Source organism: Scyliorhinus torazame, chromosome 9 (genome assembly GCF_047496885.1).
Source record: "Scyliorhinus torazame isolate Kashiwa2021f chromosome 9, sScyTor2.1, whole genome shotgun sequence".
Taxonomy (NCBI): Eukaryota; Metazoa; Chordata; class Chondrichthyes; order Carcharhiniformes; family Scyliorhinidae; genus Scyliorhinus; species Scyliorhinus torazame.
The window spans coordinates 51,220,480-51,236,607 of NC_092715.1; the positions used below are offsets into that span (position 1 = coordinate 51,220,480).

Below are 16,128 nucleotides of genomic sequence, written 5' to 3' on the forward strand. Positions count from 1 at the left end.
AACCCCTCCGAGTTTCCCCTCAGTTCGAACTTAACCTTCTCAAGGGTCAAGTATTCCAACAGGTCCCCCTGCCACGCCAGGGCACTGGGTGGAGAGGCTGCTCTCCATCCCAGCAGGATCGGCCTGCGGGCGATCAACGAGGCGAAGGCTATGATATCTGCCTCCACTCCCGTTTCCAACCCTGGCTGGTCCGACACCCCGAATATGGCCTCCTGGGGACCCGGGTCCAGTTTCACACGCACCACCTTGGAAATTACCCTAAACACTTCCAGTACTCCCCTAGCTTTGGACAGGACCAAAACATATGATCGTGATTCGCGGCCCCCAGCCCGCAACGCTCACACACATCCTTTACTCCTTCAAAAAATCGGCTCATCCTCGCCCTCGTGAGGTGCGCTCTATATACCACCTTCAGCTGTATCAGCCCCAACCTCGCACATGAGGTGGAGGCATTCACTCTCCGGAGCACCTCACACCAGACCCCCTCCTCTATAACCTCTCCCAGCTCTTCCTCCCACTTTGCTTTGATCCCTTCCAGTGGTGCCTTATCCTCTTCCAAAATAGCTCCGTACACTGCTGACACTGCCCCCTTCTCCAGTCCCCTTGTCGTCAACACCTCCTCCAGCAATGTGGAGGCCGGTTCCTCTGGGAAGCTCTGTATCTCCTTCTTGGCAAAATCCCGAACCTGCATGTACCTAAACACTTCTCTCTGCTCTAGCCCATACTTCGCTTCCAGCTCCCTCAATCCTGCAAACCGACCCCGAAGAAACAAGTCTTTTAGCGTCTTAATCCCCTTCTCTTCCCATTTCCGAAAACTTCCATCCCACCTCCCTGGCTCAAATCTGTGGTTCCCCCGAATCAGCCCCGACCCCCTGCACAAACTCTCCTCCATTCTGACCCACTGAGAATCAACCCCTCTGACCCAGCTCTGCACTTTCTCCACGTTCGCCGCCCAGTAGTAGTACAACAGGTTTGGGAGACCCAAACCCCCTGCCTGCCTTCCCCTCTGTAGCAGCACCTTTCTCACTCTGGCCACCTTCCTTCCCCATATGAATGAGGTAATCCTTCCCTCAATCTCCCTGAAAGGCAGGAAAATCGGTAGGCATTGAAAAATAAAAAGGAATCGCGGCAACACATTCATTTTAACCGTCTGTACCCGACCCGCCAGTGACTGAAGAAGGCCATCCCACCTTGCCAGATCGGCTTTCACTCTCCCCATCAAACTAGTGATGGTGTACCTGCGAAGCCTCCCCCACTCCCGGGCAACCCGCACCCCCAGATACCTAAAATGAGTCCCTGCTCTACGGAATGGCAGCCCCCCCACCCTGCCCCCACCCCCGGCCGAGACACCACAAAGTACTCACTCTTGTCCAGGTTCAACTTGTACCCAGAGAAAGACCCAAATACCCGCAGTAGCTCCAATATTCCTCCTATCGACGCACTCGGCTCTGACATATACAGCAGCAAGTCGTTGGCATATAAGGACACCCTATGCTCTATCACCCCCCCCCCCCCCCCCCCCCCCGCACTATTCCTTTCCATGCTCCCGAACTTCTCAATGCGATGGCGAACGGCTCAATCGCAAGTGCAAACAGCAGGGGGGACATAGGACATCCCTGTCTCCTCCCACTGGAGAGAAAAGTATCTCGAACTGATATTATTTGTGCGGACACTCACCTTCGGTTCCTTATATAATAGTTCTACCCAGTTCACAAACCTTGGTCCAATCCCAAACCGCTCCAGCACTGCCATCAGGTACCCCCATTCTATCCGATCAAACGCCTTCTCGGCGTCCAACGCCACAACTACCTCTGTTTCCTTTCTTTCCGGCGGTGCCATAACAACATTCAAAACCCTCCTAATGTTCGAAAACAGCGGCCTCCCTTTCACGAACCCCGTCTGATCCTCCCCTATCACCTTCGGAAGGCACTCCTCCAGCCTACCCGCCAGTACCTTCGCCAACACTTTTACGTCCACATTCAGAAGTGATATGGGCCGATACGACCCACACTCCGTCGGTTCCTTATCTTTTTTTAGTAACAGGGAAATCGATGCCTGCCCCAAGGTTTGCGGCAACACCCCCTTCCCTATCGCCTCCTCAAACATCCCCACCATCAGGGGTGCCAACCTATCCTTACATTTTTTATAATATTCCACCGGAAACCCATCCGGCCCTGCCACCTTCCCCGACTGCATCCTCCCAATCGCATCCTTTATCTCCTGCTCCACTATTGCTCCTTCTAATGTAGCCCTGTCCCCCTCCCCTAGCCTCGGGTACTCCAACCCATCTAGAAATTCCTGCATCTCACGGTCTCCCCCGAGTGGCTCTGACTTGTACAACCTCTCATAAAACTCCTCAAAAACCTTGTTAATCAGCACTGGGGCCACCACCAACTTCCCTGCCCTATCCTTCACCTGAAGAATTTCCCTTGCCGCTGCCTCCCTCCGGAGCTGACCTGCTAACATGCTTATCTCCATGTTCATAAACTGCACCCCTTGCTCGTCTCAGTTGGCGCACCGCCTTCCTGGTGGACAGTCGGTCGAAGCTCGTCTGTAGTTCCTTCCTCTTTTCCAGCTTTGCCGGGTCCCCATCCTCTGCATACCTCCTATCTACCTCCAACATCTCATCTATTACCCTCTGCCGCTCCAACCTCTCTTTATCCACCAAGGCCTTAAACAAAACTACGTCATCTCTCACCACCACCTTTAGAGCCTCCCAGACGACTGCCTTCGACACCTCACCCGTACAATTGAAACCTACATATTCCTTAATTACCGTTTCAATTTTCTCACAGAACACTTGGTTCCCCAAAAGCCCCACATCCAGTTCATGACTTAAGTTTTTAATAACATTTCACTGTGAATTTAAATAGTTATATTTCATTACAATGGTACCTGAATTAAATACGTAAAATCATCAAAATGGGTGCAAAGAAACATCAACAGGCATCATACTTGAGAAAGATATATTGTACCATTTACTTAGAACCACACATAAATGGGGTCAATGTTACTGATTTAAGATAAAACTGAATTAAATGTAGCATTACTCATTTAATTCCTTCTGAGCTATTAAAAAGTGTTTTCTTGTCTTGTTGAAAGTTGTCATCACCTGTAAATAATGAATATTAATTAACGTCAACTCAATTTTTCATAATTTAATGCAAACTTGGAAAATTTGGTATTGACATCAAAATAAATATTTACCTTTGCACTTTCTCTTTTCAAATTCTTTAGATCTTGCATTTGCCCAATCTTTAAAAAGGAAAGGAAGTTGTCAATCTGAATAGGCAACTGGTAATGAAAACTGGGCATTTTAAAACAGCTATTTGGTCATCCAGAAATGCTGTTGAAAATATTGGGATATGTGAAATTATAGGCAAATATAACATTGGATATAATAGTAGGTTGCCAGCATCAAACTCACCTCTCAAACTTGCAGTTTATGTCTGTTATTATATTAAAAATATTGGTGAACTTCCCATGACAGCTAATAACACTGCACTGAAGTTACTGTGAAAAGTCCCTAGTCGCCACACTCCGGCTCTTGTTCGGGTAGACTGCTTAGTGTATACAAAGAATTACTGGTTGATGTGGTGTGTATAGACCTCTAAAAAGGCATTGATGAAATGCCAAATAGGCTTCCCAGCAAAGTTAAGCCATAGGGTAAAAAGACAGTTGCAGCACTGATATGAGGTTGGCGAAGTGATGAACAGTTTCTTTTTTAAAGATAGCTGGAAGATATTTAATAGGGTTCTTCAGGGAACCACTTTTTAAAAATATATATTAAAATACATATTAATTACCTGGACTTGTGGAGGACATTTCAAACCTTGTAAGTATTATGTATAGACTTCAAGAGAACACAGACAGGCTGGTAATGGGCAAACACATAATACAGATTTTTATAGCAAAAACTAGAAAAAAGTGAAGGGTACAATTCTAAAGGGGGTGCTAGAACAGAGACCTCAGAGTATATGTGCTTAAATTGTTGACGGTGGCAGGGCAGGTTGAGAAAGTGGTTAAAAGGCATTCTGGAATGCTGAGCTTTACAATTACAGACATAGAGCACAACACTTTAGCAAGACATTAGGGAGGGTGCAGAAAAGGTTTACAAAAATGATTCCAGGGATGAGGGACTTACATGGAGAGTTTGAAAATGCTAGGGTTATTCTCCTTGAGAGAAGATCAAGGGGGATCTAGACTGAGTAGATATTGTTCCTATTGGCAGAAAGGTCAAGAACCAGAGGATACCAATTTAAGGTCAATGACAAAACAGCCAATGGTGACATGAAGAAAATGCTTTTACATAGTTGAACGGTTAGGGTACACTGCCAGAGAGCATATTCATATTCAATTCAAATGTGGCTTCCAAAAGGGAATTAGAAAAACATCTGAAAGGAAAAATGTTGCGGGCTACTAGGAAAGGATGGGACTGTGGGATTAGCAGAGTTGCTCCATATAACCGGCCAGACAGTCTTAGTGTTATAATAATTTCTTTTGTGTTTTATTTTTAAAGTATTTTTATTCAAGATTTTAACATTTACAAATTATACCACAAAAATAAAATAAACCCAGCACAAAACTTCACCCCCACTTTCCCTGTGCCCCCAAACAACCTCTTTCTCTTACCTCCCCCCACCCAAAACAGGCGACAGTAACTAGTTCCCCAAAATGCACAGAATAAACCCCGTCTCTTGTGGAACCCCTCATTTGCCCCTCTTAGCAACAAGGAGGAAGGAGCTGTCGGAAAACATTTTTCACAAGTTCCACACCTGTATGTACCAAAGACAATTAGGGGGACTCAAATTTTGCCCGAACACATCCAAACTCGTGAACTGCCCTTCCAAAAACAAGTCCCTCATCTCCTTCTCCCCTCTTTCCTCCAATCCCCGAAACCTCGCATCCATCCTTCCTAGCTCAAACCCATGGTTCCCTTGGATCAGCATCAACCTCGACTCCGCCCCCAACCTAAAGTGCTGCCGAAATGGACTCCATATTTTCAGCGTGGCAACCACCACAGGGCTCCCTGAATACCTCCCTGGGACAAACAGGAGCCGCGCCATTGCCAGCACCCGCAACCCCAACCCCCTACAACAGACTTCCAGCCTCACCCACAAAGCCTCATTCTCCCTCCTCCAACCCTGCATCTTCTCTGCATTCGCTGCCAAGTAATAGTATAAGTTCAGAAGACCCAACACCCGCCCCAGACTGGCACCTCCTCTGAAGTACCGTCATCCTAATCCTAGCCACCTTACCTGCCCAAACGATTAAACCAACCCTAACCACACACTTTAAAAATTATTTGGGCAAAACGACCGGCTGACACAGAAATAAAAATAAATCCACGGCAAAATATTCGTCTTCATCACCTGCACCCGACCTGCCAACAACAGGGGAAGACTATTCCACCTCAGTAGGTCTGCCTTAAACCTACCTACCAGACTTGTAAAGTTCAACTTACGAAGCCGCGCCCAATCCCGGGCTATCTGCACTCCTAAATACCTGAAATGGGTTGTTGCCACCTGAAACGGCAAAACCCACTCCTGGAGAAGATACCACAAAACACTCACTTTTATCCAAGTTCCACTTGTAGCCCGAAAAAACTCCAAATCTCCTAAGCAGTCCCATTATATCCCCCACAGAAGAGCTCAGGTCGAAATATACATCCAGCGCCCACCACCACCTCCTTTCCTTCTGCCGGAGAAAGTGCTACATTCAACAGACGGCAAATGTTTGACGATAACTGCCTGCCCCTTACAAGCCTGGTCAGATCCTCCCCAATCAACTTCAGAAGGCACACCTCCAACCTAAGAGCTAGCACCTTCGACAATATCTTGGCATCCACATTCAGAGATATAGGTCTGTTTGACCCACACTCCACCAGATCCTTGTTCCTTTTAAGCAGCGGTGAAATGGATGCCTGACCCATCGTCTTGGCACTGCCCCCCTGACCATCAGATCCTCAAACATTTCCACCAACAGCAGTGCCAACTTATCCTTAAACGTTTTATAAAATTACACCGGAAAACCATCTGGCCCCAACTCCTTGTGTGTCTGCATTCTCCCTATCGGCACCTGCACTTCCTCAACCCCCACTGGCTCCTCCAACCCTGCCCTCTCCTCCTCTCCTACTTCGGGACACACCAATCGCCCCAAAAACTCCTCATATCCGCGCATCCTTCAGCGGCTCTGATCAATATTGTAGGACTCCCAGAGGCAAACAGGAGCGAGGCCATTGCCAGCGCCCGTAACCCCGACCCCCTACAAGAACCTACTTCCAGCCTCACCCACAAAGCCAGTCTCCCTCCGTATTCAAAACCCTTGTTTATCTGCTCCAGCGCCACCAATAGCTCATCCGTCCCGCCCCTGACCCGAACAATCTCTCCTGTCAGCGGAGCTGGCCTGCCAACAAGCGGCTGGCCTTCTCCCCATACTCCTACTATACCCCCCTCACCCACCTCAGATGCTGAACCACCTTTCCCTTGGACAGAAGATCAAACCTGACCTGGAGCTCCTCCCTCCACGTCAGAGGGTCCGGCGTTGGGTCATCCATGTACCTTCCATCTACCTTCAAAATCTTCTTGATCAACGGCTGCCGCTCCGCCCTTGCTTCCCTGTCCGCCTGTGTCTTAAACGAGATGACCTTGCCCCTCACTACCGCTTTCAAGCATTCCCATAGCACTGACGGCGCAACTTCCCCATTCCTATTAAACCTTCCCAATTTTGAAACAAAAATTTGGGTCGGCCAGTAGTCCACATTGAACTCCACGTCGGCCTCTTGAGCTCATCCCTTCTCTATGACCAAGTCCACCCAGGGTGGAGCATGGTCCGAAATAATGATCACAGAATACTGTGCCTTCTCCAGCACCAAAAGAAATCAATCCTTGCATACATATTTGTGTACTGGTGAAAAAAATGAATACTCCCTATTCCGCGGCTGCAAAAACCTCCACAGGTCCACACCTCCTAGGCATACTGAAACATGTTCCAGCGACCGTTCTCCCCCCCCACCCCAACTCAAAGCACTGGGGAAGTATCACCAATCGTGCCTTTGTTTGATCTTCCAAATCTAGTGGCAAGAAAGACCAATAGCAGCGTCTCCTCCCAAGCCAACCTGCCCAGCATTGAGTGCTAATCACTCAAAACCAGCTCTGCTGGACATGATTTGTTGGTATCATAGAATCTACAGTGCAGAAGGAGGCCATTCAGCTCAGAGTCTGCAACGGCCCTTGGAAAGAGCAGCCCACTTAAGCCCACACCTCCACTTTATCCCTGTAACCCCACCCAACCATTTTTGGACACTAAGGGCAATTTATCATGGCCAATTCACCCAACCTGCACATCTTTGGACTGTGGGGGGATATGCCCCATACCTGACTCTCAAAGCAACTGTTCTAATTAGAACTCAGTCACCGCAGGAGATTCCCAGCAGGACAGCGCAAAAGCTTTAGAGATGTCCTCAAGCATTCTTTAAGAGGTCAAACATACCTGTCGACTCATGGGAGAACCCGGCTTGTGACAAGCCAAAATGGAGAAGGCACCGGACTTCATTGAGAACATGCAAAGACGAAGTCTATGCGTTGAGGGCACAAACCTCTACCTTCAAGCACCAACTGCTTCATGTGTGGCGGAGCCTGCAGATCATTAGCCAGCTCAGAACACATAAAACCGGAATGGAAGCAAGTCATCTTTGATCCTGAGGGACTGCCTAAAAAGAGGATATATGAGCAGCGACGACGCACTCAGTCATCTCGGTTTCTATTAGTCATATGATCAGTTTTGAAAATTTTATTCTTGTTTTAATTTCACGGAAAAGTCTAATCTCTGCTTTACAACTTTATGTTGAGTCTGCAGGAACCGACTTATTCAATCCTCCAAGTCAAACATCTTCCCCTCACATTTAGCTCTACTAAGAATTGAAGGCTTTGCTCAGAAGGTAGAGAATCATTAAGAATATTTGGTTGCAAAACAAGTCATTTATAAAATCTTGGCACACATACAAATGACCATCTTTACACTGAACCATGAGGTTGCTTAAATATTTACTGAGGTATTGGCAGGATCACACCAGGGTGATCTGCCAAAAAATGTAAACACCTTCCTGCAGGCACAGAAGGCAGCCAGTAAAACAAGGAGTGAAACCTGGGGATCTTCCCATGGGTAAAGAGTAAAAGGTAGTTACCATCAGTGGGCAAATGGGGAACAAAGTGATGGAGACAGAGGATTCTCACTGGATTCAGTGTGCATTGCATGCTTCAATTTTATTTTTCCCCAATTAGGGGGCAATTTAGTGCGGCCAATTCACCTATCCTGCACGTCTTTGGGTTTCGGGGGGTGAGACCCACGCAGACACGGGGAGAATGTGTAAACTCCATGTGGTGAATGTATAATTACTGATAAATTCACCAGTGCACTGTATTATGTTATGTTATGTTAACCCTGTGGGCTCCACCTGTGGGCCATTGTGTGGCTTCACCCACAGGGGGATATGTTGGGGCATGTACGGGCTCTGCCCATGGCTCCACCCCTTTAGAGGAAGCTGACCTGCGGGGCCGCCTTCAGTACTGTACCGGTCGCAGGCAGGCACAGTTCTAAGCTGATTAAAACCAGGGTTTACTTCTCCACGTATCTTCGAGTGAATTGATGGTCGCATCACTCCACATGGACAGTGACCCTGGGCCGAGATCAAACCCGGGTCCTCGGCGCCGTGATGCAGCAGTGCTAACCACTGTGCCGCCGTGCCATCTTATCACATGCTTCAATACATGGAGAAGATACAAGAAGGTCATAGATGGCCAGTGGGCAGTTTATAGTTGGGAGGAGCATCCCCCCATGCTCCACAGAAGGGAAAATAATAAAAGCTTGCCCCACAATTTCTTTAACTACAACCATCAGCCTGTGCAGCAGGGTCCTAAAACATCTGCTTGACTGGCTGTCAGCAATGTTTTAAAAGCACTGAGCAATACTGTGGCTACATGCCACCAGCGCAGATTAGTTCCAAGACCTCACTGCTATAAATTGTTAAATGCTAAATCCTAAACCCCTTTTACACCCAAGAGATAAAAAAGCATAATTTCAAACCAAGTGGTTTTCTTTGTTTTGCTCGTGTTAGATATCATTTCCGCCTATTATGTAAATGAGTTCAACACCCCCGATCTAAGACATACCAAAAAAAAAGGGGATTGCACTCACTGTGCAAAGGTTCACCACTGCAATACTTACAGTTTCAGTAACTTCCTCCTTTAAATCAGTGAAGAATCTGTCAATTACTTTTCTGCAAACATCAGACTCCACAGACATCCTATCAAATTGAACAAAACCACATTTCAGTATCATAGAATGAGGCGATTCAGCCTATTGAGTCTGCACCAACCCTCTGAAAGTACACCCTATCTAGGCCCACTACCCTGCCCTATCCCCGTAATCCTATCTAACCTGCACATCTTTGGATACTAAGGGGCAATTTGTCATGCCCAATCCAACTAACCTGCACATCTTTTGACTATGGGAGGAAACCGGAGCATCTGGAAGAAATCCACGCAGATATGTGTAAATTTCATACAGTCACCATCGTTCGGAATTGAACCACGGTTCCAGGCGCTGTGAGGCGGTAGTGCTAACCACTGTGCCACCCAAGGCATGTACTGCAGATTTATCATTTTTAATGCTTGTTAGCTTTCTTCTATATGTAAATAATAAATTACAGTGGAACTGGATTTAAAAAATAGTGGCAGTTAGGAACATGTGTTACTTAAGCTACTGCTTCAAACAGAAGGGATCTTTATGATCTACAACATGGGTTGGTTTGTTTCCATTCTCAGTATTTATATCAACATTTTGTTTCCTCCTATAAACAAGTTATGTACACCAGGTGGAAAAATAAGGGTCTTCCATAAGTCAGTCAGCAGCAGACTATTCACTGAACCAGATGATTGCCTGACATTCTGTGAGACAGAAATTATACAATGCAGCAAAGCAAAGGTGCGATTTCTGATTTCAAATGTTACAGGTCGAACATGCTGGTCTACAAGGAAAGCAATTACTGATCCAAGAGGCAATCAAGAGCACAGAGGGAGACCAAATGCTGCCGTGAGAGACTCTCAGGTTGTGTGGCAATATTGACTTCATGAACTATGTAGTACTCACACCTGAGCCCTGAATAATTGGTCAACAGGTTTACATAAAAGGTGTGTGTTTGGCTATGGTGATCAGAGATTAGTGTAGGAGTTCCTGCTTTTGTGCTATTTTGGGGATGAATATTTGTCCGCTTGGCCAAGTATGGTTTTAATGTCTGATTTTAATGAGTGAATCGCCCTGGTTTCCTTTATTCAATTACATATAAAGCTCCTCGTCATATTCTCAGAATACCCCAAAGCTCTTAATATCCAATTAATTATCTTTGGAAATCTTATGTAGACTGATGCAATAAGCAACTCTACACTACGAGATTCCACAAACAGCAAGTTCAAGGAATGACCATAAAATCTTGTTTCAATGTTGTTGATTGAGGGAGAAATGTTGAGGATGAAACCAAATGACACTTTTATTCTTTGAATAATGCATTGGGGATCTTTTAAACTCCAACTGAATAGGCGGATGGGCAGAAAAGGTGCAATAACATCTCATGCACAAGTTGTTCAGCAATGGCTATTTCATCATGTTTTACAACACTCACTTGTATTCTGTAACAATTTCCTCAAATTCACAGAGAACTACATCCAGGTCGGTGACAATTTTTGTTAACCTCTTCTTACCCTCAGGACGTGAGACTTTTGCAGATGATGGACCAGCCTCTGCAAGACAAAAGAAAGGAAACTACCTATTATATATGGTTGCTCTATTGTGTTGCGGTTAAATTTACCTTAAATGCCCCTAGTGCAACACTTTATTTCCAAGGATCTCAAAACTGATACACTCTCCCTCTGATTTACATGTTTTAGGAGGATACAATGAGTGGGAAAGGGAACTAGGTACAGGATACTATTTTGGTATCCAGTAGTTACACAATGGAAATTAGGGGAAGTTCAAAACTTATTCAATAAAAAAATCAATATTGATAAAGTATTTGAAATAATAGACAACATAGCAGAAGTAAAAACATGATGGAGTATCAAATCTTCACTCGCAGTGCTGAGAATGTGGAGCTTGCGACCACACAGAGTGGTTGAGGCTATCAGCTTAAATCCATTAAAGGGAGGTGGGATAGATACAAGTGAGAAAGGAATGGGAACAGGAGATCATTCAGCCCCTCAAGGCTGTTCCAGCATTCACTTAGATCATGACTGATCTATATCTCAATTCTATTTACCCACCTTGGTTCCATATTCTTTAAAACCTCTTGCCTAACAAAAATCTAACACATCTCAGCTCTGTTATTCTCAATTGACCCAGCTCAACAGCTTTTTGTCCATCACCAGCGAGGTAGCCTAACCTCTTGGATAGGGACTTAAAAATATTCCCAAAGCACATGTATTTGAAGTGATGCTACCAAATGATACCTGTAAGCAGAACCAAAAGGTCTGACCTATCACCGTGCCGCCCCCCCCCCCCCCCCCCCCCCCCCGCAACCGCAACCCCCCCCCCCACACACACAGCATTACAACAGGAAATACATTTCTACAATCATTGTTCCCTTCTGTACGCCTGTGCTGCATTATTCATACCCTAACCTGGAGTAGGAGGTCTTGATACAGATGAATTAGGAGAGGAGTCAGATCCAGTTTTTCTCCTGACCAAAGTCATCTTTCTTTTGCGTTCAAATGTTTTCACATTATTTTGTAGGGACATTTCCTGTCACATAAAAAGTTTGATTGTCAATAAATGGTCCATTTCCAGTTCATAGTGTGCATAAAATTAACATTGAATTCAAACCTTTGCCAATTTTTTAAAAGAGTTTTGCTTTCCCTGCCAAACATTCTTCCGGTCTGCGTGCAAGATGTTGATTCCTCGATAGAGTGCAACATTACAGGCAGATGATACATTCTCACACTCTCATACTCCCACGGTCCAATACTCCCAAGTGTCCAATCATCTATCCCATGTGCCAGCAAGGATTTGTTACTGGCAAATCGTGTTTACTTTTGTTGAGATAACAGGATTAATGAGGGCAATGCTGTTGATATGGTGTACACAGACTTCCAAAAGGCATGAGCAAAGTTGTAGTTCATGGAATAAAAGGGACTGCAGCAACATGGATATAAAATTTGAGTAACAGGAGATAGTTGTTTTTTGGACTGGAGGGAAGTTAATGGTGGAGTTTCCCAGGGGTTGGTGCTCGGACTCCTGCTCTTCCTGAGATACAGTAATGATTTAGAGCTTTTGTGTGCAGAGCACAATTTCAAAATTTATGGATGATAAAGAAATTGAAGGTACTTTGAACTGTGAGGAGGAAAGTGTAGAGCTTCAAAAGGACATAGGTTGGTGGAATGGGTGGACAATTAACATGAAATTCAAAGCAGAGAAGTGTGAAGTAATTAATTTTGGTATGGTGTCGAGTGACAACATTAAATAAAAGGATACAATTCTAAAAGGGCTGCAGGAGCAGAGGGACCTGGGTGTGTGTATGTAAAAAATATTGAAGCTGGCAGGACAGGCTGAGAGTAGTTAAGAAAGCTTTATCAACAGGAGTACAAAAGCAATGAGGTTATGTTAAACTGTATAAAATACTGGTTTGGCCTCAATTGGAGCAGTGCATCAATACCGGGCACCACACTTTAGGAAGGAGGTGACGGCATTAAAGAGAGCGCCGAAACAATTAATGAGAATGATTCTAGGGGTGAGGAACTTCAGTTACATAGATAACTCAGAAGTTGACACCGTTTTCCTTGACAAAAAGAAGTTGGTTGAGGGGAGATTTGATAGATGTTTCAAAGTCACAAGGGGAGAATAGATATAGAGAAACTGTTCCCATTGGCTGTTAAGAATCAACCACATTGCTATGGGTCAGGAGTCACATGTAGGCCAGACCAGGTCAAAAAGGGCAGATTTCCTTCCCTAAAGGACATTAGTGAACCAGATGAGTTTTTACGACAATCATCAATGGTTTCCTGGGTCATCATTAGACTTTAATTCCAGATTTTTATTGAATTCAAATTTCATCATCTGCAATGGCGGGATTTGAACCTGGATCCCCAGAGCATTACTCTGGGTCTCTGGTTTACTAGTCCAGTGACAATATCACTAAACCACCACCTTCCCTGTGTGTTCTGGTTCACGGAGACATGGCTCACTCCGGCCTCACCGGACTGTGCCATACAATCTGATGGCTTCTCAATACACCAGATGGACCGCGCAGTGTCATCATGCAAAGCGAAGGGTGGAGGAGTTTGTCTCCTCATCAACTCCTCCTGGTGCTCGGACGTGGCGACCCTGGCGAACTACTGCTCCCTGGACCTGGAATACCTGACTGTGAAGTGCCGCCCATACTACCTTCCATGGGAGTTCAGCACGGTGGTCTTCATCCCACCACAGGTGGAAGCGAAGAAGGTGCTTGATGAATTATGCACCTCTATAAATAACAATGAAACAGAATACCAGGAGATCTTGTTCATCATGCCCAGGGACTTCAACAAGGCCAATCTCAAGTGTACTGCGAGAATTCCACCAACACACATCCTGTCCCACCAGGTGCCTCAACATCCTTGGCCACGGCTATATAAACATCAAGGGCGTCTACCGATCCATTCTCCGACCGCACATTGGAAAATCAGGCCACAAGACGGTGCTCCTTCTCCCGGCGTACAAACAGAAACTTAAGCGGGAGAATCCAGTTAAGAAGGTCGTTAAATGCTGGTCCAAGCCAAGGAAGAACTCCTACACAACTGCTTGGAATCAGTGGACTGGTCCATGTTCAAGAACTCAGCGGCCAACCTAAATGAGTATGCCACCACCGGACTTCATCAGTAAGTGTGTACAAGATTGCGTGCCAAAGAAGATAGTAACCGGATCTCCAACCGGAAACCATGGTTGAACTGAAAGATTCACTCCATACTGAAGGCCAGGTCTGAGGCGTTCAAGACAGGCAACCCTGATCTACACAAGAAATCGGGGATGCCAAGAGACAATACCAGACTAAGCTAGAGTCACAGACTAACGACACGGACTCTCGGAGGTTGTGGCAAGGCTTAAACAACATAACAGGCTACAAGTCAAAGCCGAGTAGAATATCCAGCAACAGCGCACTCCTCCGCGATGAAGTCAGTGCATTCTCTGCTCGCTTCGAGCTGGAAACCAACATACCATTGTCAACTGCCCCATCGGTCTTGGACACACACATACCTCCTGTCACAGTGTCCGCGTCAGATCAGCGTTCTTGAAAGTGAACCCATGGAAAGCTATGGGTACTGATGGAGGCCCTGGTCGTGCACTCAGATCCTGTGTGGACCAACAGGCGGGTGTGTTCGCTGACATTTTTAACCTCTCCCTACTCGTTCCAAGTTTCCCACCTGCTTCAAGAAGACCACCATCATGCTGGTGCCAAAGAAGAACCAGACACCCTAACGGCGCAGAGGTCCCAGGTTCAATCCCAGCTCTGGGTCCCTGTTTGTGTGGAGTTTGCAGTCTCCCCGTGTTTGCGTGGGTTTCACCCCCACAACCCCGAAGATGTGCAGGGTAGGTGGATGGATCACGTTAAATTGGCCCTTAATTGGAAAAAATTAATTGGGTACTCCAAATGAAAAAAAAAGAATCAGGCAACGTGCCTCAACGACTATCCTCCGGTGACCTTAATATCTATCATTATGAAGTGTGGTGAATCGCCTCTGCACCCTTTCGAGGGCAATCACAAATCAACCCATACTCCCAGAAGCCTTGATACACTGCAATTCGCATACCACCACAACCGGTCCACAGCAGACGTCATCTCCCTGGCCCTACAATCATCCCTGGAGCATCTCGACAACAAAGACTCCTATTAATTGACTACTGCTCCGCCTTCAACACCATAATCCTAGCCAAGCTCATATCAAAACTCCGAAGAATAGGGGGGTGGCTATCTTAGTGGGGAAACGGGTACAGTTTGAGGCAAAGACCATAGTGGCGGACAGTGGGGGTCGATATGTGATGCTGAGTGGCAGATTGCAAGGGGAGGCGGTGGTTCTGGTGAACGTATACGCCCCGAACTGGGATGATGCAAACTTCATGAAGCGCATGCTGGGGCGTATCCCGGACCTGGAGGCGGGAAAGCTGGTAATGGGAGGAGACTTCAATACGGTGCTTGATCCAGGGCTGGACCGGTCTAGGTCTAAGACCGGGAGGAGGCCGGCAGCGGCCAAGGTGCTTAAGGACTTCATGGAGCAGATGGGAGGAGTAGACCCCTGGAGATTTATTAGGCCAAGGAGTAAGGAGTTTTCATTTTTCTCCCATGTTCACAAGGTGTATTCACGGATAGACTTTTTTGTCCTGGTAAGGGCACTGATTTCGAAGGTGACAGGGACGGAGTACATGGCCATAGCCATTTCGGACCACGCTCCACATTGGGTAGATCTGGAGATAGGAGAGGAAAAGGAGCAGCACCCACTCTGGAGATTGGATATGGGGTTGTTGGCGGATGAGGGGGTATGTCTAAGGGTGAGGGGGTGTATCAAAAGGTACCTGGAGCTTAATGATAACGGAGAGGTCCAGGTGGGAGTGGTCTGGGAGGCGCTGAAGGCGGTGGTCAGAGGGGAACCGATATCCATAAGGGCCCATAAAGGGAAGCAAGAGAGCAAAGAAAGGGAGCGACTGTTGAGAGAACTTCTGAGGGTAGACAGGCAATATGCAGAGGCTCCGGAGGAGGGACTGTACAGGGAAAGACAAAGGCTACATATGGAATTTGACCTGCTGACCACGGGCAAGGCAGAAGCACAGTGGAGGAGGGCACAGGGAGTACAATATGAGTATGGAGAGAAGGCGAGCCGGTTACTGGCCCAACAACTGAGGAAGAGGGGAGCGGCGAGGGAGATAGGTGGGGTGAGAGATGAGGAAGGTGAGATGGAACGGGGAGCGGAGAGGGTGAACGGGGTGTTTAAGGCATTCTACGAGAGGCTGTATAAGGCTCAGCCCCCGGAAGGGAAGGAGGGAATGATGCATTTCCTAGATCGGCTGGAATTCCCGAAGGTGGAGGAGCAGGAGAGGGCGGGACTGGGA

General features: G+C 46.6%; 1 protein-coding gene across 6 annotated transcripts in view; it reads right to left on the reverse strand.

Moving 5' to 3' along the window:
* cenpu (centromere protein U) overlaps window positions 1-16,128 on the reverse strand; it is a 44,996-nt gene that overhangs the window by 4,975 nt on the left and 23,893 nt on the right. For 4 of the 6 annotated variants that reach the window (XM_072515875.1, XM_072515874.1, XM_072515873.1 and 1 more), the window contains exons 7-11: window positions 11,673-11,793; window positions 10,679-10,796; window positions 9,226-9,304; window positions 3,208-3,255; window positions 3,051-3,112 (exon numbers count right to left, since the gene is read on the reverse strand). In XM_072515875.1, coding sequence (XP_072371976.1) covers window positions 3,051-3,112; window positions 3,208-3,255; window positions 9,226-9,304; window positions 10,679-10,796; window positions 11,673-11,793 — 428 coding nt within the window. The remainder of the gene's footprint in view (window positions 1-3,050; window positions 3,113-3,207; window positions 3,256-9,225; window positions 9,305-10,678; window positions 10,797-11,672; window positions 11,794-16,128) is intronic. The other 2 variants (XR_011949011.1, XR_011949010.1) reach the window with 1 other exon arrangement.